The sequence below is a fragment of the Misgurnus anguillicaudatus genome, chromosome 18 (genome assembly GCF_027580225.2).
Source record: "Misgurnus anguillicaudatus chromosome 18, ASM2758022v2, whole genome shotgun sequence".
Classification (NCBI taxonomy): domain Eukaryota; kingdom Metazoa; phylum Chordata; class Actinopteri; order Cypriniformes; family Cobitidae; genus Misgurnus; species Misgurnus anguillicaudatus.
The window spans coordinates 15,054,533-15,080,809 of record NC_073354.2 but is presented as its reverse complement, the minus strand read 5'-3'; the positions used below and the strand labels follow the sequence as shown (position 1 = coordinate 15,080,809).

Below are 26,277 nucleotides of genomic sequence, written 5' to 3'. Positions count from 1 at the left end.
TGTGTTTGGTATTACTTTGGCTAAAAGTACATATAAGAGTTGCTATTGGCATTTTAATACTAAACTTTTGGGAGATAAACATTTTTGTGATGCTTTTAAATTGTTTTGGGAGACTTGGAAAAAAGAAAGAAGTTTTTTTGAAAACATTATACAGTGGTGGGAAGTTGGGAAAGTTCATATAAGAGGTTTTTGTCAAAAATATACGTCCCATTCTTCTTTATGTTTGAAAAAGACATTAGAATGGCTAGAAAAAGAGATTGTTGATATTGAGAAGAATATGATATCCAGTGATGATGCCAATTTAAAGGGACTGTGGACTGAGAAAAAAAATAAATTAAGTTCAATTTTGAATGAAAGAGTTAAAGGGGCAATTATAAGAAGTCGTTTTTTAACTGTTCAAGACATGGATGCTCCAACTACTTACTTTTTTAACTTGGAGCGTAAAGTGGGTCAACATAAACAGATGCATTCTCTGAAGGACATTAATGGACAAGCTACTTCAGATCCAACAGAGATGCGCAGACTTGCTGTAGATTTTTATTCTGCTTTGTATGCCTCTGAAAACTCAGATGAAAATTGTAGAGACTTGCTGTTAAAGGATCTCCCTGTTTTACCTGAAGAACATAAACAATTTTTAGAGTCTGACATTACTTTTGCGGAAGTTACTTCAGCAGTAATGAGTCTTTCTGTAGGTCGTGCTCCAGGATTGGATGGACTACCCACTGAATTTTATAAGAGTTTTTGGTCTATTATAGGAGATGATTATTTTAAAGTACTTAAAGAATGTTTTAGTGAAGGAAATCTCTCTACAAGTTGTCAGCGTGCAGTTTTATCTTTGCTCCCTAAGAAGGGTGATTTAACTTTATTAAAGAATTGGAGACCGGTTGCGGTTTTATGCACAGAATATAAAATCTTTTCAAAGTGTCTGGCCAATAGATTAAATAATGTATTAAAAGAAATTATACATGAAGACCAGTCATACTGTATAAAAAATCGCTTAATTACAGATAATCTTCATTTAATGCGGGATGTTTTTGATTTTGCCTATTGTAATAATGTTAATATGGGTTTGTTATCTTTAGACCAGGAAAAGGCTTTTGATAGGGTTGATCATGTTTTTCTTTTTAACACGTTGAAAGCTTTTGGTTTTGGGGATACTTTTATTTCCAAGGTTAAACTTCTGTATACTGAGGCAACTTGCATGATAAAAATGGCTGGTGGGTTAAGTTTACCCATAAAAATTAAAAGAGGCATTAGACAGGGTTGTCCCTTGTCAGGTCAACTATACAGTATAGTGATAGAGCCTTTGCTGTGTAGTTTAAGGAAGAAGCTAATGGGTCTACAGATTAGCAATATAGATTCTCATATTAAACTTTCTGCCTATGCGGATGACATTACAGTAATAATAAGAGACCAAAATGATATTAAATCACTAAAGGAGGCTTTAGAATGTTACGGGAAAGCCTCCTCAGCCATTGTAAATTGGAGTAAAAGTGATGCACTGTGGTGTGGTAGAGTTTTTACAGATCTGACACTCCCAGGTGGCTTACAGTGGGGTAGAAGTGGTTTTAAATATTTAGGGGTGCATATAGGTACAGAAGAGTACAGAAAGAAAAACTGGGAGGGCCTTGTGGAAAAGGTGTGTGCTCGGTTGTCTTGCTGGCGTTGGTTGCTACCCCAACTATCCTACAGGGGGAGAGTTCTGATTTGTAATAATTTGATTGCATCTTCTTTGTGGCATAAGATGACCATACTTGAGCCTCCTGAAGATCTGGTTAAAGCAATCCAACAACGACTAGTGGAGTTCTTTTGGTCAGGACAACACTGGTTGAAGGCGGCTGAACTGTATCTCCCCGTGCAGGAAGGAGGCCAGGGGCTGATTGATGTTAAATCAAGAATAAAAGCCTTTAGACTTCAGACTGTACAGAGACTGCTGTATGAAGAAGATGTGAGCTGGGCTGGAGTAGCCTGTGCTCTCCTGAGAAAAGCAGGAAATATGGAATTAGATCGTCACCTGTTCCTGATGGATATTAATAAACTGAACTTGTCTGGACTGAGCTCTTTTTACAGATCCATTTTCAGTTCATGGGCATCTTTTAAGTTTTCACGGAGCATAGACTGTTTACAGAGGTTATGGTTAAAAGAAGAACCTCTTTTTTTTAATTCTGCGCTGGACTTGGACCTTTTAAAATCAGATGCTATCAGAAAGTCCATGTGGGCAGCAAAAATAACAAAAATTGGACATTTAATAGAAAACAGAAAATGGATTACTGCTGAGAATCTGGCTATGAAACTGGGTATGAAATCGGTCAGAGTGGCACAAAATTTGTTAAATCGAATAGTGGGACTTCTACCTCATGATCACGGAATGGTGCTGGAAACATCTGATGAAGAAAACTGTGTTTTCCCAGAGCTGATTTATTCAGCAGAGACTGTAACATGGCAAGAAAAAGAAGGTAGCCTTTTATCTTTTAAGACACACCAGCTAGAACTTTTAAGTGATGCTGGAAAGAAAAATATCTATGTACTGTGTGTTAAAGTGGGGCACCTTAATGCATTGGAGACTGTTAAAGAGTCCAAATGTCAGTAGATGTTTGGGCCAGGTGCTTCCCCTAAAGGGAGTTGGAGGTCCCTGTACAAACCACCCATTGAAAAAAGGTCTGGAGACCTTCAGTGGAGAATTGTACATGGGATTATAGCTACGAACAGATACAGGGCACACATTGATCCACAGGTGGGGGTGGGTTGTCCTTTCTGTGGTGAGGATGAAACAGTTTTTCATCTGTTTTTAAAGTGTGCAAGGCTTCAACAAATGTTTGATGTTTTAGAAGAGTGGTGTCAGTCTCTTGGGGAAGTTTTTACTCCTGTGTTTTACATATATGGTCCAAAATACAGTAGAAGTAGGAGGGAAGCACATGTTTTGATTAATTTTATTCTTGGGCAAGCAAAAATGGCTGTATGGCTCTCACGGAAAAAACAAATGAATGGTCTTGGGTCAACTGATGTTGTGTCAATTTTAAAGGGATTAATAAAATCTCGTATTGGAGTTGAGTTTGTATATTACAAATTGGTCAATGATATTGAAATGTTTAAATGTAAATGGGGAGTAAATCAATGTTTTTGTGAAGTTGATTTTGACGGCTCTTTGCAAGTATATGTGTAGCTGACTGTATGTTTTTGGAAAATGTTGTATTTTTAATTTTTTTTCTTTCTCCTCCTAATGTTTTTTAATCATTTGTAAATAAATAGCCCTTAAAAGTCAAGTCTCTCTCTCTCTCTCTCTCTCTCTCTCTCTCTCTCTCTCTCTCTCTCTCTCTCTCTCTCTCTCTCTCTCTCTCTCTCTCTCTCTCTAGTACAGTAACATGCTCCATTTTCCGAATTTCCATTTCTGTTATGTCATTGTGTTATTGAAAGTGAAAGTGTGGCATGCTTGTCAATAATGGAAACCATACTTGAAACAGTAGTGGGCAGCTATCCCTGCAACGCTGCTGGAGACCACCCATTTTTCCATTTGCTTCAACATGAGTGATGGCACTGGTCAAGCAGAGGTGGAGCCAGACAGACAGTCGCATGAGGAAAAAGTCACTCATTTCTCATATCTATCATGATACAGTTTTATGCTGGCTTTACATTATGTGGTGGTTTATCCTTTATACTGTGGATAACAATCTGTCATTATATAAAGAGAATAGACTAGTTTTACTACAATTCAGAGCAAAACAAACAAAACAAATTTATAAATGCAAAAGACTTATATAATACCAGACATTGGAGATTTAGGGATTTAAATACTGCATTTATTTCTCCAGCATTGTGATTTAATACATTAAATATATCATAATACAGGGCCGTTTATCAATATGCGTTTTTACTGTTCCAATTCCAAGTTTGCATCAAGCCAAGTTCACATTTTATCGAGGGTGAATCATGAGGTGACTTGTGTGGACTTCTGACCGCCAAGTTTCCCAGAATGCATTTCACGTTTACGGCAATAGAGCTTAAAACCTTCACAATATTTAAAATTTTACTCTTTGTGTGTCATAAAATGTAGTTTTAAAAGCCGTTTAGTCAAAAATAAATAAGAATAAACTTCAAATCTGTGGCCAGTTAGTATAAAGTTAGTTCCTATATTAAAATTTCCTCAGACAACTTTTGGATATGTGGGTTCCGGGTGGTCAGCAGCATGTACACCGCCTCGAATGTCAAACATGAAATATTCCCATATATCTAACTGCCATTTTTTGTCTCATCAAATTATTTATCTTTATTATTTAAATGCAGTCTGTTAATTGGTATTATCGTTTTAACTGATGTTAAAAGTTACGTTTTATAACTTAAATCACATGTGTTTTCTATAATCTTAACACTATAGTAAATAACTGCATTTTAACTGGACTTTTTTATTGTAATAAATACATTAAAGCTAATCAGCGTTTTCACGTTTTGCTTTAACCACATATATTTTTTTTTTCATTCAAACCTTTATTTAACCAGGATAAAAACTCCTTGAGATTAAAAATCTCTTTTACAAGAGTGTCCTGGCAAGTGGCAGCAACGTGGTTACAAATAAATACAAAAACATTTACAGGTAAATACATAAACACACTTTCACTCATCATACACAAACAGCAATGTCATCAAAAAATTACTGGGACCTAATTCAATTTAAACCAATGACAGACAGACTGCCTCTCTGCAAGATCCTTTAAAAAACCCTTAAAAGAATTTATTGAAACCAACTCTTTCAAATGTAACTGATTCTTAAGCTGATTCCAAGCAGATGCAGCTGCATAACTAAACGCCTTTTTGCCAAAATCAGTGCAGGCTTTAGGGACTATCAATAAAAACAGATCATGTGAACGCAGATGGTATGACCCAGCAGATCTCGGGAGAATATAAGTGTTCAGATAAGCAGGAAGTAATCCTAAAACTGCTTTATAAATAAAAAGATGCCAATGCATCCAACGCCGAATGGACAGGGAGAACCACTCGACCCGAGAATATAACAAACAGTGATGAGTATGAGATTTTAGATTGGTGATAAATCTTAAGGCTCCATGAAATGCCGTGTCCAAAGCATGCAGACACTGGGAGGATGAATGCATATATAAAATATCACCATAATCCAAGACAGATAGGAATGTTGCATTTACAAGTTGTTTTCTTGCATCAAAAGATAAACAAGACTTAATTCTAAAAAAGAAACCTAATTTCAATCTCAGTTTTTTAACCAAATCTTGGATATGCAATTTAAAAGACAATGATTGATCAATAGTTATACCCAAGTAATGTGACACTTCTTTAATTTCTGTTCCAGAAAATGTATAAATGGCTGGAACATTGTTTTTAATTAATTGTCCACGAGTGAAAGTCATAACTTTAGTTTTTTTAACATTTAATACCAGTTTTAAAATAGCCAGATTTTGTTGCAAAATGTTAAAAGCAGTTTGTAAATTTGGGATAGCTTGAACTACTGTAGATCCAGAACAATAGAGAACAGTGTCATCAGCATAATAATGATAGTTTATGTTATTTATATTATGGCAGAGATTGTTTGTATAAATAATAAAAAGAAGAGGCCCAAGGATTGAGCCTTGAGGCACCCCTTTTAAAATATTTAGAGAGGCAGATGTAAGGCCGTCTACTTGCACACATTGTGTTCTCCCTAATAGATAACTGTTTAACCATCCCACTGCTTGTTCAGATAGTCCAATAGAGGCGAGTCTATGAAGGAGTGTTTTATGGTCCACTGTGTCAAAAGCTTTTGACAAATCAACAAACAGTGCTGCACAGCACTGTTTATTGTCCAAGAACGTAACCAGGTCATTAACAACTTTTGAGACAGCTGTTATTGTACTATGTTTTTTCCTGAAACCAGATTGAAATTCATTCAGAATATTATTATTAATTAAATAATCTTTCAACTGCATGCTAACAAATGATTCCATTAGTTTGGCTAATACTGACAATTTAGAAATAGGCCTATAATTATTTATGTTAGCCGGATCACCACCTTTATGAAGGGGGAAGACATTGGCAGATTTCCAGATAGCTGGAACTTGATTTGTAGCTAAAGAAAGATTAATTAGATATGCAACTGGATTTGCTATCAAGTCTGCAGCTATTTTTAGAAAATATGGTTCCAGTTTGTCTGGACCTGATGATTTCATATTTCCAAAACAAAAACAAGCAGGGTTTTGGCATTTTATAGATTTCATTTTATTGTGAAAATACACCAAAGGGTCAATATCACTTTAAAGTGCCTTTGAGATTTTCCATTTGACTTCATATGTTTTGTATTAAGGAGACCTTAGGCTGTTATAAATGCATATTGGTCAAGCTCCAGCACTTTTAATACAAGCCGACACTATACGCATAAACCACAAAATATGTCCACTCTGTCATGACAAATTCAATGTACATTTTCATAATTTCCTTTAATATGGAAGTAACTTTAATAAGGATTAACCCAATTTACACAGTAGACTATGCAGTATTATCTGATACCTTAATTTAGTTTCCGTACTCTACCTGAAAACTACAGAGCAACCAAAAAACAGCACTGTTTATTTAATTTTATGTTTGTTCTATTGTATTTATTTGTGCTTTTGCTCATCATCTGATTACTTTTTATTACTGACCATTTACTTGTCTTTAACAATGTTTAAAATGTATACAAGTTACAGTTTTTTACAGACGCTAGGACAAATTTCTCAATACTTAGGTCACTTTTGCAAAACTCTTCACACAGTGAGCACCAGGGGCGTAGCCAGTAATGGGCCTGGGCGGCACTGGCCCGCCCACATAACTCCCTGGCCCGCCCAGGCAAGTTTAATCAAAATACATTTTTTGTTTATTTTTATTATTCAAATGTATTTAAAAAAATATATGAATATAATCCTGATTTATTGTTGACCGGTGTGTGTATAATTTGCTTTCTAAATAAAATGGAATTGTTAAAGCAAGTTGTAGGGAGCTGTTTTATTATTGCCTTCGCCGAAAATTGCAAAGGAAAGATGTCACTGTTTTTGCAGATTGTCTATTCTTTTTTCTACTCTAAGGTTTAATTATTATTTAAGTCATTTTATTCTAGGATAAACTATTGGCCCACTCACTTTTGCCCCGGCCCGCCCAAAATACAATTTCTGCCTACGCCCCTGGTGAGCACAACGGAAATCTATGTGGGCTAAACTGAGGATCAATTATTATTGCTTTGGCACAAAATGCATTCAATGACTACATCTCTCAAATTTCATGAATTCTTTTCTCACTCAGACACAACAACTGCCAAAACTCTTTATACATACAAGTCAATTTGCACATTTTTAAATATTGTTTTCAAAACTGTTAAACTTATGTTCAAAACAATAAAATAATACAAAATTGAATTAGACAGCAATTTGCTACATTTCTACAGTAATATTTTAATTAAATATATTTAAAATCTTAAAATTAAATGCTATGAAAACAATTGGACAATTGGACCAGCCACAGCTGTCCACATCCAATTAGATTAGCATTACTATCTGTATCAGTGGATGGTACAAATTCTTGCTTTTTGGAATTATGCAGTGGAAAAAAATAAACTACATAAAATATTGACGAATTCTGCATCATGTCTGATTCATTCCAGTAACATATATTGCAGTGAGTTATAACAGAGATGCATCCTTGTTTTACACAAGAAAACATTGTATAATGCTACATGTTCTAAGTGTTTTTTAGGTCATCGTTTTGTGGGTGACAAAGTGTGTTGGTCGGCTGTCAACCTTTGCTAGCGTTCTGGAAGAATGAGTTGATTTGAGACCTGAATATAGTGTTTTGGTAGTTGTAGTGCATTTTGAATGTGAAATGAACTGCTTTGCCAAGCTGAAAGTTGGTTAGGAGAACTGTGTGAAGAGTTTTGCAAAAGTGACCTAAGTATTGAGAAATGTGTCCTAGCGTCTGTAAAAAACTGTAAGCTAGTTATTTACAAAGGTTACATATCATGGGTGAAAAACAATAACCAGGCATATTTTATTTTATATACATCATCGTCTACCATATTTAAATTAAAGGGGTGGCAAGAGGTCTTGCCAGGGTGGCATGTGGAGACGGTACATGGGAATCCCTATATGTGAATGGCTTTAACAAAACAAAAACACTTTTAAACCACGGTAAACACTTTAATCGTGCCCTTTATTCAAAACAAGTGTTTTTAATACCCTTACAGGATGGAATACGCCCAGTGTTTAAACAAAACAAAACAGGACAGTAAAGACTGTGGAGTCTGTGGAGACAAATTGGTAAGATGAATATAAAAAGTACAGAATGTCTTACCACTTAACACTTCTGAGCCAATGGTCTCAATATGCCCACATTACAGTTTTTTACGATTGCTTACACACAAAATCTTTTCATGTCACACGATTTTTGAAACATCTCACTCAAAGTGCAAAACTACATGCCAAATCTTCAAAACCATAAGCTATTTCTCAGTCTTTGACTCAGTTTTCAATTGCATAAAACACTTTTTTCAAAACACTACACACAATTCTCTACCTAAAACACAAAGATCTATGAGGAAGTCATTTGCTTTTCTTTTCCAAACACAGCCAATCAAAATGCTACACTTATTCAACAGGTCACACAGACACAATCCTCACATGTGCAAACACTTATTGCTTAACTGATCACTAACTAATCACTGCTTTACTTTACAGTGGTATAGATAGGCCTATAAATAGGTCAAAGGTCAGATTACCTGTTTTGTCAATCTGCACCCCACCCCCTGCCAATTCCTGGACCGGGACCCCACACACAATGTACTGTATTCTACTGTAAAGAATATACTTTTGGTTTACATGTTTATATGCTAATGTATACAACAGCAAATGCTTGATTCTGACATGTGTTTGTGACATTTTAAATGCAGTGTTGCATTTTGAAGGAGTTGTGAGCTATTTTGCATTTTGTGTGTGCAGTTTTGAGAATTGTGTGTAGAGTTTTGAAAAAAAAGACTTAGTTTTGAAAATGTATGTAAGCAATTGGTAAAAACTGTAATACAGGTGAAAAAATACATGTGACATTCTGTACTTTTCTCTCATATTCATCTTTTAATGTTTAGACATTTCTTGACTCCACAACAAACAGAGAAATGTTGCCTGTATTGTCCCAATACTCATGAAGGGCACTTGTACAATATTATACAGTATGTATGTGTAAAATTGCAATATACACAAACAATACAGATTAAAGACTTTAGACAAACACATAATAGACAAGCATTTCTATGAAATCAACTCACGTCTCAATGTCGATTTATACAGCTTATCTGAAATATCAGACAAATAAACGTAAGAGTTTTGCATTCACTAGTATGCAAATTAAACTGAACTAAGCTCAGAGAATCTCCTAAGATGGTCTGAGGACATCGACAGTGTACACCAAAGTGTCAATATCACTATAAAGTGCCTTTGAGATTTTCCATTTAACTTCATATGTTTTGTATTAAGGAGACCTTAGGCTGGTGCCGTGGAGCGAGTGTATTTATAATGTTAATGCGAGAAAGTGAGGAGTCAATGCTGCCGATCCCTAGGACAGAGAGGTATCTTGTCTTTATGAGAACTTTGTAAAGTTATGTGGAGAGAGAATGAACCTCATTATTAGTCAGACATGAGCGATATGTTTATTGAACTTGAGAGAGTGAGTGTGTCGCTAAAAATAGGGTAATGTTTAGATCTGTTGATGTTTTGAGGTCTATGCAAAGCACATATGTTACAGTTTTTAACAGACGCTAGGACACATCCCTCAACAGTTCGGTCACCCCTGCAAAACTCCTCACACAGTGAGCACAACAGAAGTCTATGTGGGATAAACTGAGGATCAATTATCATTGGTTTGGCACAAAATGCATTCAATGACTAAATTTCTCAAATTTCATGAATTCTTTTCTCACTCAGACACAACAACTGCCAAAACTCTTTATACATACAGGCCAATTTGCACACGCTTACATTCTGTTTTCAAAACTGTTAAACTTATGTTCAAAACAATAACATAATAAAAAACTGAATAAGACAGTAATTTGCTACATTTCTACAGTAATATTTTAATGACATATATTTTAAATCTTAAAAATAAATGCTATAATAAGAATTGGCCAAATGGAGAAGACTAGCTTAGCATTACTATTATATCTGTATCAGTGGATGGTGTGTATACAAATTCTTGTATTTTGGAATTACTTGGAGTGCAAAAAACTAAAAATAAACTAAATAAAATATTGAAGAATTCTGCATCATGTCTGATTCATTCCAGTAACATATATTGCAGTGAATTATAAACAGAGAAAACATTGTATAATGCTACATGTTGTTAGTGTTTTTTAGGTCATTGTTTTGAGGGTGACAAAGTGTGTTTATGGGATGTCAACCTTTGTGTTCTGGAAGAATGAGTTGATTTGAGACCTGAATAAAGTGTTTTGGTAGTTGTAGTGCATTTTGAATGTGAAATGAACTGCTTTGCCAAGCTGAAAGTTTGTTAGGAGAACTGTGTGAAGAGTTTTGCAAAAGTGACCCAAATATTGAGAAATGTGTCCCAGCGTCTGCAAAAAACTGCAATAAAATAAATTTTACACCTTAAAATTAAATGCTATAAATATTACCAAGAAGGTCTATTAAAGTGTGGAGTCTATTATTATGCTGGACTTATTTTTTTTTCTTTTAATGCTTGCTCATGTATTAATTGACATTGCAATCAATTGAAGATCAAATACACGAGTATAGAGCTCGGGAATCGACGTCAATACGTCATCGCGCACGACATCATTCACGGCATTCCGCCATGTTTTATGCTACGCGCGTGACAGGAGACGCTTCTCTAGTATGTAGCAACGGAGAATTAGTATGTGGCCAAATTAAGCAATATTAATGCATCGAACGTATATCTAACGCTAATTAAACAAAAAAAGACATAATTTTGGCCTTAGGATTTAGATTTGATTTATTGTTTATTTATTACTTTATTGTCATTGCACATGTAAACAAGGCAATGAAATGTAGCATCTAACCAAAAGTCCAGATAGTAGTAGTGCAGAATAGATGTATGTACAGGTATACAATAAATAGATATATTACTATGGGTATATACAGAATATGAATAGAATGTGAATATACATAGAATGTGAATATACAAAATAGTAAAAAAAATCTAACGGTGTGGCTTCATTAATCTCTGATATCTGTCCAGCTTGATATCAGTGAATAACGCTGTGAAAAAAACATGTTTCGGGAAATACTGAAGGTTATTATTTTTTGTCTTCTGCTATCCATGCGTTGCTGTTTTGTTAACTCGGATATCTAAGTTTCAGCGTAAGTTACTGTAACCGAGAAAGCGGAAAATAAATCGCACTTTTAGGATTAACTCAAAGGTATTGCGGAGGATTTTCTGTTTCCGGGAGGATTTTTTTAAAAAGTGGAGAAGGCAGTTCTTTTCTAAAATTGGAAAAAATCCTCCGCTATACCTTTAACTTTCTAGGCCGATCGTGACTGCGGTTATGACAGTTATTTACACATCAAGAGTTTTCGCTATTTAAAGGAACAGTATGTAAGAAATTTATATCAATTAATCATAAAATGGCCCTGATATGTCACTAGACATTAAGAAATAATTTTCATTTCAAATACTTATATCACTCACAACAGTGGTCTGGCCAGGATATTGTCATTTAAAAAGTGGAGTTGCAGCCCTCAACTGATGTTTATGTTGTCATGTTGTGTATTGGCCACCAGTTGTATGATTGCAGTACCAGTTTTAGCCACTAGTTTTGTTATTGCAATACCAGTTTTGGCCACAATCCTACATACTGTTCCTTTAAACGTCTTTTAGTCCGTAAAATGCCATCTTTGGCAGCTACTTTACCAGTCTACACAGCGTCCAACGCAACTACCTGACCAAAACATTGCATTTCGTCGGTGAAGTCAGATTCCCGAGCTCTATAAGCTACTTCTTTGTTGTTTTTTATATCCAATTTAATATTAAGCCTAATAATATAGTTTATATCAGTAAAATGGAATAGTTACTGTGGTGGTTTTTACCCCTGGCACCCGAACCCAATAATGTAAGGCCAAATATCGCTACACATACTGAGTAAACAGATTTTAAATGACATACTCAATGCATTAAATGCCTCAATACTGATATGTGTGTCACATTTATGTACAGATAAAACAGCACACTTATAAGATTTTTTTTCACAATTACTTTGGAAAAGAAAGAAGAGGATGGCTGATTTTTTTCTTCACAATAACTTTGGAAAAGAAAGAAGGTGAGGAGTGATCATCCTGCTGGTCCCTGTTCTCAAGCAAACAATCTTTGATCCCACACAGATCCGAGCTTGATAGGTTGCTTTTCAGCTTTAAGACAGCAACAACATGTTGCTGACTAGCAGAGAATGAAAACAAAAATGATTAATAAAGCAAACATCTTACGATTCGTAAACATAATGACTAAAGGCAAAAGGGGTTAGAGGGGTAGAGCATTTGAGTGTAGTTTGTTTAAAGGAATATTCCACTTTCATTAAAAAAATCCTGATTATTTACTCGCCCCATAAACTTGACTAAACAAATAAAGACATAAACAACTTGGATGTAAATTTTATTTTTATAAAAGTGGAATATTCCTTTAAGTATAGAGGTTAAAGTTGTGATGTGAAAATGATTTAATAAACTTATACCTCAGGTCAGGATAGATTCTTGCTAGTGTCACTATCTCAAGTTTCAGGCTCCCAGGGTCTTGAAGTCTCAGGATCTCAGATAATCTTGGCAGTATTTCAGAAAGCCATTTCTCATCGGACCCCTTGTCAAGAGAATAACAATTTATTTAGAAAAGTACATAAACATACTGCACTCTGAATTTTCCATATTGCCTTTTACAGCTGATTTGCTGTATTTTGAATTTACACTTTGAGTTGGGACTTGGAGGTTAACGGAAATGTCTGTAAAATTAACATATACACTGCTAAAAATAAAGGTGCTTGAAAGCCATAGAAGAACCATTTTTGGTTCCTCAAAGAATCATTCAATTTGTGGTCTTTAATGGACTATTTCTTACCTATTTGTAAGAACCTTTTTTCACCACAAGGTTCTTCAGATGTTGAAGGTTCTAGAATCATTTAAACAAAAATGGTTCTTCTATGTGAAGCATGGAATTAGCTGGCAGAAAATTACCAGTATATTTTTAATACAGTGTGTGTTTATGCAATACTGTGCTCTTTACACCAACTTTCCATTGGTTTTATGTTTTTCCACAATTCAATATATGCTTGGAAACAAAAATTAAACTTCATTGGAATTGAGACAAGGGTGAATATTTTTTGTGTGACTCTTTTAACTTAGCACCAAAGGAAAAACTTTTTCACATTCCACATATGGAGTCTGTACATGTGGTTGTTCTCTCACCGCTTTAGCAAATGTAGAGCAGATACTTTTGCTGTCTTGGCACATGAACTCAGCGGCTTCTTCCTGATGTTTCTTCTTTTTCAGCTTCAGTTTTTTCTTCATCATTCGCCTCACATACTCAACCATTACTGCTAAATGCAGCTCGCTCAGCAGTTCCTATACACAGACAGACACAGACAATTCAGATACATGCACCCCTTAATGTATTTTAATACTGAAGATTTATGAATCCTTTTGCATTTGATTTAACCAATATCACTCAAGTAGGAGTTATATCACATGACTCCAAGAAAAAAAAGAAAACTAGAAAACAACAACAAAGTGATTATACAAGCCTCTTTGATGTGGAACTACTTTCTTCCGCCACGGATTTGAAAGGTAACCCTTCGGCTGTTTGTTTTGAATGTCCTAATAACTCAATAGTCAGAATATCCGTTTCTCAATACTACCGTTTCTTGGCCACAATGTGTAGTTTTAAGATTAGTTCAGGCGAGAATATACACTACCTGACAAAAGTCTTGTCGCTTATCTATTTTGTAGAAACACCTGGTATTAACCTGACTTTTAATTAATCAATTGGTGTTAGAAATAGCTCATATGAAAAGCTAAAACCCTCCCAAATTATGTTTAATGCACTGAAATGAATTAGTTTCACTAAAATATTTTTTATCATTTAATAAAGACAGAGAGGTCCAATTTTAGCAAGACATAAGTTTTGTCGCCTATACAGAAGATCCACATTTAATATCTTATATGACTTCCATGAGCTTGAAGGACTGCATCCACGCGGTTTGGCAAGGATTCATGCAATGTATTGATGAAGTCATCAGGAATAGCAAAGAAAGCAGTCTTGCATGCCTCCTAGAGTTCATCAATATTCTTTGGTTTCATCTTCCATGCTTCCTCTTTCATCCTACCCCACATATGCTCAATGATGTTCATGTCTGGTGACTGGGCTGGCCAATCCTGGAGCATCTTGATCTTCTTCGCCTTGAGGAACTTTGATGTGGAGATGGAAGTATGCGATGGAGCACCATCCTGCTGCAGAATTTGGCTTCTTTTATGATTGGGAATATAAGAGGTAGCGAAGAGATCTTGGTATTTAGAGTATTGATGTTGCCTTCCACCCTGCAGATCTCTTGCACAACCCCCTTACTGGATGTAACCAGACCATGATTTTTCTGCCACCAAACTTCACTGTTTTCTGGGTGACTCTCGGATCCATGCGGGTTCCAGTAGGTCTCCTGCAATATTTGCGGTGACTGTGGTGTAACAGAAGATTCATCTGAAAAATCCACCTTCTGCTTTTCCAGCGTCCATCCTTTTAGCAGGCTGTGGGCGTTTTGTTTAGTGCTGGCTTCTGGGCACTGATTCGACCATGGAGGTCATTTAGAGACAAAATCCGACAAACTGTTCTGGTTGACACAGGGATTTTAGGTGACCAGGTCTCGTGGAGCTCTGCTGCAGTGGAAAATGGACTGGCCTTGGATTTTCGAGCCGACAAACGGTCCTCTCGAGCAGTGGTCTTCCAGGGGCTGCCTGACCTGGGCTTGACAAAAACGTCTCTAGTCTCTTCAAATATTTTTACTATCCTCTGTAGTTGACTCTGAGACACATTGAAGGTGTCTGCCACATCAGCATTGGATCTGGTCTTCAGGCTCTTGATAGTCAAAACTTTAGTCTCAGGGTGAATCTTAGGCATGTTTGCAGAGGTCTAGTTGCAGTTGATGTGAAGGTCTAGTGTACTGTGGTTCTTTTTATACACACCTGTACAGCACTCGCTTTTTACTGGACTTTTTTGGACTTTAGGACCATAGGTGCTCTTTAAAAGAAGCCTAATTCTAAAATGACCAGTAGGTGGCAGAATGATACAAATGGTGAAGCGGTTACTCTTATGATATTGGCAGAATATTGCATGGCTGGTAAGGGCTCTTAGCCAATCAGATTTGAAAACCAGAAAGAAGTGTTGTATTATATATATATAAATATGCTGTCAATGCAATTATGGTGGATATCTAAAAACCTAATAACGTAATGAAAAAATGAAAAATATTTATTGTGTACGAACACATTTCTTTACACAACTTTAATTTGATCTACAGCGGGGAAAGTAAGTATTTGACACATAAGCATTTTTATCAGTAAGGGGATTTCTAAGTGGGCTATTGACACAATTTCCACCAGACGCAGCCATCAAACCAAACACCGAATTCATACAAAGAAATCTGAACATTCAAGTACACAAGCTGAGTCATAATAAACAAAGTGAAATGACACAGGGAACAAGCATTGAACACACACCATCAATTAGGACTAAAGAAGCTGATATAAATAAGTACTGATAGTGGCCATGGTGTCACGGTAGGAATATGGAGAACCCAAACGCAGACAAGGTATAAAAATAAACTGAAGGTTTATTTAAGTAATAAACACAAAAACCCACGAGGGGGTAAAACAGGTGATGAACAAAGATGCAGTAACACAAAACCAGGAAACAAACACGAGATACCAAATAACAAAAGACTCAGAGAATGAGATTCAGGCAACCCGGATGACGGGAACTAAACACACAGAATCTGGACGATCGAACGAGCACACGACAAAGAACGAGAGGGCATAATAAAGACACAACACAAATGGGGAACAGGTGCACATGATTAATTACTCAAGACGAGAACACATAAGGAAGTTGGGTAAAAGTGACAAGACACTGGGAACACGTGACACCAACACATGATGTGATTACACGTGTCCCCACACAAAACACAATGCTGCCATGATCTTTCCCTCTGAAATCAGACCTGAATCTCACACAAAGGTCTGGCAAGACCATGACAGCGACAAAACACTGGGAACACGTGGAAGCCATACACACAATATGACTCCCCGTGTCCCCACACAGAACATAGTACTGTCACGGTCTTGCCAATGGTACTCAGACCTGAATTTAGTACAAAAGGTCTGGCAAGCCCATGACACAGGGTTTCTCTCTCAATACTGACAGATTTCAGGTGATCTCCTGGCTTTCTATGCCATTTGCACCTTGTTCTCTTCATGTGTTCAATACTTATTCCCTGTGTCACCTCACCTCATCTACCATGACCCAACTTGAACACTTAAACGTTCCGATTTCAATATTTGGCATGATGGCTACATTTGGGGGCCCCTTACTGATAAAAATGCAGATGTGTCAAATACCTATTCTCCCCGCTGTATTTATCGTTTAATATTTAAAGCAAACAAAAAAATGTGCTTGGGCTGTCTTAAATAAAATCTTTCTTATGGTAAAATAGTATTTTCATCACGTTGACCTTTGATAGAGCTATTCTGTCAACTAAGTTTGCTTCTCACCCCTCGACAGACAGACTTCAGTGTTTTCAATCTATGAAAATGATTTTCAAGTGCTGTCACCAGGTCATCCAAAACCCTATCGTGCCTATGACACCAGGCGTCAGTCCAAAGCTTACGGTACACCGGCTGTGGAGAAATAAAACAAGAGATATTAAACACCTTCTAATTACTAGAGAGAAACTACATTGAATTTTTTTACTAACCTTCAGTTCTGTGTGAATTCGACTTAGAAAATATTGCTGACAATCTGTTTTGATGTCTGCTAATGTACACAGCAATGATCTTTTAGTATTTTCTGGGAAAAGACTTTCTGTTTTCTGTACATAATCCCTAAGAGAAATAATGGTTGCCAAAAATGTAAATGAATGGGATTATAGTTGGCAAATTTACAGTCAACAAAGAGTTTATATAAATTATATGAGCATTATTTATGATTATATGAGCATTATAAATGATATAATAAATATGAGCAACACACAATTCTGCAAACGTTATGCATGTAACCACATTTACTGTATGTTTCTTTTAAGAATCAAGCAAACAATAAATAGCTACACTCCATTGTAACTGGACATTCAAGCTATTAAAATGCTTTAGAAAACAATAAAACACACATTTAACTATTAAAGTCCAAACTGGTGCAATATCACTTTAATAGATTTCAATGAATCAATCAACCAAACTCACCTAAACTGGTGAATGGTAACCAGATTCGCGCAGAGAGTTTTAGCAGCACCTCCTTGTTTAACTTTAATAAATTCCTCTAGATTTTTTCTATAGCTGCCATTGAAAAACAAGGAAATAGCTGTTAGTCGAATCACTTTAATGCAATAATAATGGGGCAATGAAAATATTATTTAAGTGATCTGTTTTGTAGCTCAACCAGTAAGCCATAGTACTTGAAATGTCAAATATGGGTCACTTTGAATGTGTCTGTCAAATGAATAAATGCACTTACTCTTTTAGATAACTGTCCAGCTGGCATAAAATGAACTCGTTTTTACTTTCAGAGCCAAAAACTGATTTGATCTCCTTCATGCATGAATCAATAAGCTGTAAAACAAAAACGGTGACACTTCATGATGTGGGTTCTTATGCTTTCGGCACAAAAATGCTTTACGTCGCAGCAATAATAGGAACGTTTAGCACTGCTGCTGTTATTGTTTTGGAGGCCATCTGTCTAATGTTTACATGAAGTATTTAAATCTCGATGTAAAAAAGAAAAATAGGTAATGGGATAACAAGTAAAGTGTGCTAAACAGGGAAAAACAATGTCAACGACAAACAACGCCATATGGACAAATGAAATATCATTGAAAGCATTGATTCAAATAAGTGGATGTACCCTCACCCGATCAGTTTTTTGAAAAAAATAAGTTCTGCATGAGTTTAAATGCTGCAAATTCCTAGATATTGCCAAACAAGTTGCTGAGCATAACATCTGTTAAGACCAAAATTTGTCATACTTGCAAAAGTAATTTGGCAGCTTGCTCATTTTGTTTTAATTATTTAACCAAAACCTACACCCATTTATTTCAAAATTAAAGCAGGGCTTAGCATGTAAAATAGAAACTGTACAGTTAAAAAACAACATAGGTTACGACATCTTAGCATGGCAGATAGTGTTTCGGAGTCTGTAATCCATCTAATCCAAATCATGCCATAGATGTTTGTCACACAGAAGCAGCTGACTCAACTCATTTGGATCAATGCTTTCTTTCACTTCAGTCTTTCATTTGCCATCAAGATTTAAATACTTTATGCATAAAAACATAAGACAAACGGCTACCTAAACAATAACATGGCGGCATGACACATTTTTATGCCAAAGTCAAACCCTAGCAAATAGGAGCATTTCCGTTGTGTTGTGGCTTTATTCCATTGTGACTTAATTTTGCTGTGTTGTGAAGTTACATTTGCATTTTAAATTTCATTGTGTTGTGCACGATTGGACCACCGTAGGTAATACTTAAAAAAATTTGTTTTTTCAACTTAAAATTTTGCTTTCATTTTAGGAGAAAATTTTAAGTTGAAACAACTTATTTTGTTTATGTATTTTTAAGTTGATACAAACGTTTAACTTTTTACAGTGAAGATGATCCAGAATGTGACTGCCAGAGTGATTTTAATGGGCCAAAGAAAGCACCTGTCACAGCTGCCCGGACCAAATTTAAAGCTTTGCTATTAACCTATAAGACTGGCTCTGCACTAATTTGGAAATATGTGTCCTCCAGATGTCTGTGTTCTGCTAGCAAACAGCAGTTATTAAAATCACTCTCACGCACCTTTTTATGGACCTTTTTTCTATTTTCCCCATTTTTAATATGTAATATAAGTCTCAGGTGCGCACAGAATTTGTCTTTGAAGTTTTATCTGAAACAGATTATACTCCACAGATTCATTTATTAACTATCCGCTTGTTAAGTCTGAGATCACACAACACTGCTTCCGGGTCAAAGCACCCTATCACATGCTAAAGCTTCTCTTTTGGTTTAATGAGGATTCAAAAAATGGAGTGGAAGTTTTTTTCATTGTATGTCTAGGGTGGTTGTATTCACGGCAAAAAACACATTCATGGACAAATCCCTTGTTAAAGTGATTTTGCAGTTGCCCTTAAACCTGTAATCTTAACAAGCACAAATAAGAGGTTTAGAAAGTTACTAGAAACCACTACCTACCGGTATAATATCTCCATCAAGGCTGCTGAAGTAGACTCCATCCATCAGTTGTGGCTCAACGCCATCACTCCATTTCCTAAATTCTTTCCCAAAAGCATTAGACAACCACTTTCTGACTTCTTTCTGATGACAGAAAACAAGGGAATATCAATAAAAATATGAAGCAGCCGCTGCTTTTGGAAAAATATTTATTAAATGGTACCTTAACTATGACTTGTATGCTTTAATACGTTATTATTAAGCCATACATGTGTTTATAGTCGGGTCTAAATGCACTGATGAATATATAACTGTTCTTTAAAACCTAATAATAAAAGTCATCCACTGAATTACCTCTTTGTGTAAAAAGTACTGTTCATGTAATATCTTAAGCGTTCCTTCAGGCAGCAGAGGCCCAAGCGATGATTGGTCGATGTGCCCTTTCAATTCCTTGTGGTTTAGCACATCGCTAAAACATATTCAAAAATACCCAGAGATTAATTTTATTTACGTTTACAGTTCTATAGGTTATATATACGGTTAAATAAGTTAATGTATACTTGAGAGACTGATTTATTGCATCATTACAAATGTAAAAAAATACTATACCAGTTCAAGTTTATGCAAGAATTATAACAAAGGTGTGCTTTTAAATGACTCATCCTAACATTGCAATTTGGTTCAGTGTCTCTTACTTTGGGTAGTTAAACACAATCCAACTTAATATATAGCAACAATCCTTAATATCCACGTTAGATCTGGTCAGCTCTTTGAGTCTTATGGAGAAAGCCTGATGGTAAAGCTGGGCATATATTTTGCAAATGTCAAAGTCTGGTGGGTAACATTCCCTCAACCGTCTGACCACCACCAGCAGATCTTTTTGTATTTGCTTGCCCAGTCGGCACACTTCTCTCATCAAGGGAGTAGACAGCTTGTCCGCCCCATTCTCCTGTTCATTTGCATTCTTCATTCGTTCCTCCACAACATCCTTGAGTTGTTTGTCATGGATCTCTCTGAACGTTGTTAACCTCCATGATGGCCGTTTTTCCACAGCCAGTGCTTCCCAGCGTTTGTCCTGTGCCTCCTCCTGAAGTATGGCAGTCACAGCACTCTTGAGTCTCTCGTGGTTGTTCTCAATGAAGGAGTCCTTGATAATCATCTCCAGATGAGTGATGAAGCATTGGTAGTTATTCATCAACTCTCCCTCCTCTTCCTCGGCTCTAGCTGGTTTATTCGAACCAAACAGACGTTCCTCAGATGCCACCAGCAGCTTCTGTGCTTCAGCCAGACGGTTCTGTTCCAAGTTTCCATTGAAGTCAAGGTCCTCTGCAGTTTCTGAAAGAACAATACATTTTTTATAATATCCTTGTGTTAATTAAATGTGTGGTATAGCAATAATACACAATCACATTTATTTAAGTTAGTTTTTATTGACAAAATACATTTTACAGTTAAAAAAAATTGTAGAATTACATTACAACATTGTCCTGTTTTACCTGATAGCATTTCAGGTCCAGATTTTGAAAACTTCTTTAAGTCCAGAAATGCTTTTTTATCAGACTCTTTGTTTTTCTGAGGCTCCGTCTCAGGATCACCAGAGGAACCTTGAGTGCTGTCAGTGGCCACTTGTACAAAAGAATTATAGAAAACAAAAATATTATACCAGTTCACTCATAATGTAAAATGTAAAACATGTATTGTAAGGTCAGTATCTAAATTAAATGCTGCTTTAACAGATATACTGTATGTTAGGTTTTACAGACATAAGCTTAGTCCCAAACTAAAATGCATGTTTGAGCTATCTTTGAATATTTTGCACTGATATATCTTAAAAGGCACATATTATGCAAAATCCACTTTGGACTTAATGCGTGCTGGCAGTGTGTGAACACCACCCTACAATAAAAAAATCCACCTGCTCCTTGTTTTTTAATCCCCATTAAACCAAAGGGGAAAATAACCAAGGGGACTATTTTCGGGCAGTGCGTAATATCACTACGCCTGCTGCACCCATGTAACAGCAGCAAAGTCCTTGATTATTACGCCAGAATGAGAGCATAGTTCCTAGCCATATTGGCCTAGAAAATCTCAACTTTTAATTTTCCATCGGTCCTAGTACATGATGTAACTACAGAAGAGTCAAGTTTTAAATAGGAAAAATATTGCAACTCTTTGGTTATTTTTAGCGCAATGCTAATGGTCCAATCAGATTCAATTGATTATGCTAAGCTATGCTGAAAGTGGTCCCGCCAGACCCGGAGATCAGCTGAATGTATTCCAAAACGGTAAAAATCAATTGTTTAACTCTAGGGGAGTTGAAAAATAAGCCTATTTTCAAAAAACAGTGGAGTGTCCCTTTAAAACAGCTTGTTTTTGCTCCCACCCAAATAGGGGCATTTTGGACATCCTATATAAATGATCTGTGGGGAATTTTGAGCTGAAACTTCACAGACACATTCTGGGCACAATTCTAGTAAAAATGCCATAATAGGTGCCCTTTAAAATCCATCAGTGTCATTGTTTTGTCTTAAGATGCACACGTAATCATGTTTTTTTAAGGCACATTTGTATAAACTACTTTAAATGTCCTAATTGAACTAAGGCCTACTCCTGGTTAAATGTAACTGCACTTTTGGACATACAGTATGAACCCTGTATAACCCTGTATATTCTTTATTGTTATCCTTGTATTGACTAATAAGGCAATGATACCTTTCATTTGTCTTGGCTTGCATTTAATAAGTTGAGACAGAGTTGTGACATTTCTCTTGGCTATGCATGCACAAAAGCTGGACATGGGCTATTCAGTCAAGGTCATGAAGTTCAGCCAGACTTCCCTTTTCTAATCTCTACTGCCTTGTTTGCATTATACAACTGTATAAGTAAGGTTATTTATGTATCCGTATCCAGACTTGCTTTCACATGTACCGATCATGCGATTGGTCTCCAGACATGTGCTCACACAATTATACTAGACATTATCTAGCGTCTGTCAGGTGACTAGTATTTCCTTCCTGAACCCTATCTAATGTGAATTCTGTCTAATAAACTTTGGTTTATGTTTGAGCGGCATTCGGTGTCCAAGTTTTTATGGCCCTTATCAGAACTCTATGCTGCTCAGCTCAGACCTCCAGACTACAAAACATATTCCTAGACCTGATTAGAACTTACATTCTAACAAAGGCGTTTTTAAATGAATGCAAACATGCATTTTAGTCTGGGACAAAGATAAGCCCTGTCCGGGAAACTGCTCTTAAATGTGCATAACAACAGCTCGCTTGCATTGCCTAGCAGCCCACTGGAAAAACTCCACCCCTGCTATTAACTGGTGCCATATATTTTAAGTGTCGTGATGATGACATTTACTCCTCTGATGTCCTCAACAAGAAAGTACTGTGAAGTAGAGGAATTCAGGGACAGTTGCAACATGGCTTATTACAAGGAATAAGCTTGATGAAAATCATACTGAATGCTTAGTTAGATCCATTTTATATTCTGGGGGAAAGCAATCATATGTGACCTATCCTTGAAAAATATTTTTTAAGGTAAAACAGGAATTTTTTCATACTGTCAAAAGTGTTTGTTTGAAGCATTAGAAAATCATATATTTTCTCACACAACAAATTGGGGTGTCCCTCTTCCCGTTCACTTCAGAAATGTTAACAAAAGTATTTCAGTGTCTTGATTTTGTCATAAAATTCATTGTAATGTGCAGCTGCTATGTATTGTTTATTGTCTTGTCATTCCATGGACTCATGTTTATACTTTTCTCGTTCTCTTTTCTCATGCTTGAACTATGTCATTAAAGTATGTTGCCTGAAAAGTGATAACACAGTGAGTGAAAAGACATTAAGGTTACAGTCCAAGCGAACAAACACCCTTTGTTTTTACTTTGGCAGAAAAGGCATGTAATATCAAAAAAACAAAACCTGTCTATATTAAGACTCTCTTGGTGTAAACACTATTGGTCAAATACATGTGCACTTTCTAATGGAAACACTAACTAGCACATTCAAATACCACATTAGTGCAGTGTTGAAATGAAAAACAATGCATTCATTAACAAACAGCTTGGTGAAACAGGCTGGTAAAATTGACCGTGATGGTGAGCAAAGGCCCACCGGGGCTCATTTAGGAAAATAACTCAGATTTTGGGACAAGCCATATAAAGAATGTCTTTGCTTACTGTACATCAGTAACTAAAATACATTAAAACAGTCAAGATGTATGCCCCCAACATTAAATTACACATTCATTTAATTACAATTTTGTTACAATGCTAAAAACAAAGTTGTGACTGCTGAGTTAGCGCTGCATGCTAGTAGATGCTAAATGCTAGTGTTTTGTAAAACCATACTGAAAAAGCACAAACCCTGAGAAAAGTCCATTAACAATCTCCAAACAATTGATTATTCCTCAAATTCTGTATCTTTGTCTGATATAGGCTCAAACATAAGGGGCCCTATTTTAACGATCTAAAACGCAAGTCCGAAGCGCAAAGCGCAAGTGACTTTGTGGGCGGATCTTGGGCGCTGTTGCTATTTTCCCGGCGGGAGAAATTGCGCCAGGCACAAATCAATAAGGGGTTGGTCTGAAGTAGGTTCATTATTCATAGGTCTGGTTTGGGCGTAACGTCAAATAAACCAATCAGAACGCTATCCAACATTCCCTTTAAACGCAAGGGCGCAAGTTCCATGGCGGCTTGCTATTATTATGACGGATTTACCAGGCGCACGCCAGGAGCCGTTCACAGCCGAGGAGACCCACGTTCTTGTAAGAGCAGTCAAAGACAGAAAAGTTGTTTTGTATGGGGATGGGAGAAACCCGCCCAAATCAGCGTAGGTTAAACAGGCATGAGAGGAAATAGCCACAATTGTCTCATAAGCTGGCATCACCATCGTTTTGCCAAGCACTACAATGATGTCAGGAGACGGGGGAATCCCAAGCTTGCCAGCATAAATCGGGCACCCCGTGTAACGGGAGGTGGATCTGCCTCTACCAACCCTATATCACGAAATTGTGTGACTATTTCACGCATGGACCAGCGTGACAATGTCACGCTTTGCCGCGTTTGAGCGTGAGCATGTCACGCTTTTCTGTTTGTGTCACTGTCACGTATTGGTTACTCAACTTTTTTGTCCTATTTTCAAACCATTGTCGCTTCGGTTTAGGGTTAGATTTGGTGCTTGTGTTATATGTCACTTTAAGTATTTGTCACTTTAAGTATTGGTTTATAAAAAAAAGATACAATACTTATTCTTTTATATTTTCTAAACTTTAACCAATTGTCACCTGACGTTGGGGTTAGAGTTTGTTTAGGTAAGGGTGTCATTTTATGTAAATCTAACCCTAAACCGAAGCGACAATGGTAAGAAATTAGGACAAAAAAGTTGAGTAACCAATACGTGACAGTGACACAAACAGAAAGCGTGACATGCTCACGCTCAAACGCGGCAAAGCATGACATTGTCACGCTGGTCCATGCGTGAAATAGTCACGCAATTTCGTGATACTCGGTTGCCTCTACACATGACCTGACGCCAGCAGAGGACATTGCTGCCTCCACCCTCACCGCTGAAAGGGTTTGGGGGCTTTGAAATCGGACCCAAGAAACGCAAGCAAGGTCCAACCCCAAAGTAAGTACACTTACAAATCAAGTTCATATACATTAAGGTTTCTTATGAAAACATTTTAATTTATTTACATAAAATACACGTAATACAGCCACACAACAAACTTATGAAAATATTTTAATCGTTATTTGCATGAGAATTTTTTAACGCAGCCACACAATAAATAAAAACTATCACCACAATGCTCACCACTATGATTTCCCTTATCTAAGGTGTTAATATTTTTTATTGTAACAATTTATGATTTGCAAAAATAACTGTTGCATCTGTGATTAGATAAGCAAAGTGTGTGCGCATTGCACTCTATACATTATGGTCAAGCATGCACCCTTAAAATAGCATAATGAACCACGCGCAACGCGCCACTGACTTTAGACTAGTTTTTTTGGTCAGTGGCACAATTGTTTTTTGAAACTGCAAAATAGCATCAGGGATAGTTTGCGCCGGAACACGCCTCCTTTTTTGTGCTGAACCGCCCAGGGAGCGCAAGTTCATTTATTAGTTTGCCGACGTGCGTCTGTGAAGGGAAAAACCCGCTGTACGCCGGTGCAAAATACGAATGATACATGCGTCAGTGACAAAGTCAATTGCGCTGGGTGCAAGATAGGGCTCAAGGTCTGTTTACACACACACAGAGCTACTGAAAGGAGATGCTCTGTGAAGCAGCCAATCAGAGCTCAACATAACTCATGGTGATGATCAGTTTTTGCATTTTATCAGCTTATTTGCATTTATAAGGACACAACCAAAAACACCACATTTTTGCTCATAGCTACAAAGTGGCAATTTTTAACATAATTAATTAAATTATCTATATGGTATTTTGAGATTTATTTTACATCTTAAAAAAGTATTGTGAAATGTCCCCTTCAACACATTTCAATGTATTCTTTTACACCTTTAAATAACTCTTTCAGCAAAACATTAAGTGCATTTGGTCTATTAAAGGTCTTTGAACGTATTTAGTCTAAAACTACCTAAAAATAACACACTGTTAAAGAATACACAGCATTTTTGTCACATAAACATATATTTTTTCAACTTTCAAATTTCAACTTGATTTTATAAGTTACATTAACTTTTCACATGCCAAAACTTAAAATAGTAGAGAAAAATATCACTCAGGGTACATCTGGTACTCACAATCATTACTATGGGTGCTCCAGAAAGGGAACAAAATTCCAAAAATGATAAGTG

General features: G+C 36.4%; 1 protein-coding gene across 4 annotated transcripts in view; it reads right to left on the bottom strand.

Moving 5' to 3' along the window:
* Window positions 1–10,688: 10,688 nt before the first annotated feature.
* Window positions 10,689–26,277, bottom strand: part of LOC129429392 (tumor necrosis factor alpha-induced protein 2) — a 35,125-nt gene continuing 19,536 nt past the window's right edge. For all 4 annotated transcript variants that reach the window (XM_073855922.1, XM_055186041.2, XM_055186042.2 and 1 more), the window contains 11 exons: window positions 20,944–21,072; window positions 20,143–20,782; window positions 19,802–19,916; window positions 19,469–19,591; window positions 17,749–17,843; window positions 17,478–17,570; window positions 16,994–17,120; window positions 16,791–16,916; window positions 13,440–13,595; window positions 12,716–12,837; window positions 10,689–12,423 (listed from right to left, as the gene is read on the bottom strand). In XM_073855922.1, the coding sequence (XP_073712023.1) occupies window positions 12,240–12,423; window positions 12,716–12,837; window positions 13,440–13,595; window positions 16,791–16,916; window positions 16,994–17,120; window positions 17,478–17,570; window positions 17,749–17,843; window positions 19,469–19,591; window positions 19,802–19,916; window positions 20,143–20,782; window positions 20,944–20,953 (1,791 nt within the window). In that variant the 5' untranslated portion in view covers window positions 20,954–21,072 and the 3' untranslated portion in view covers window positions 10,689–12,239. The remainder of the gene's footprint in view (window positions 12,424–12,715; window positions 12,838–13,439; window positions 13,596–16,790; window positions 16,917–16,993; window positions 17,121–17,477; window positions 17,571–17,748; window positions 17,844–19,468; window positions 19,592–19,801; window positions 19,917–20,142; window positions 20,783–20,943; window positions 21,073–26,277) is intronic.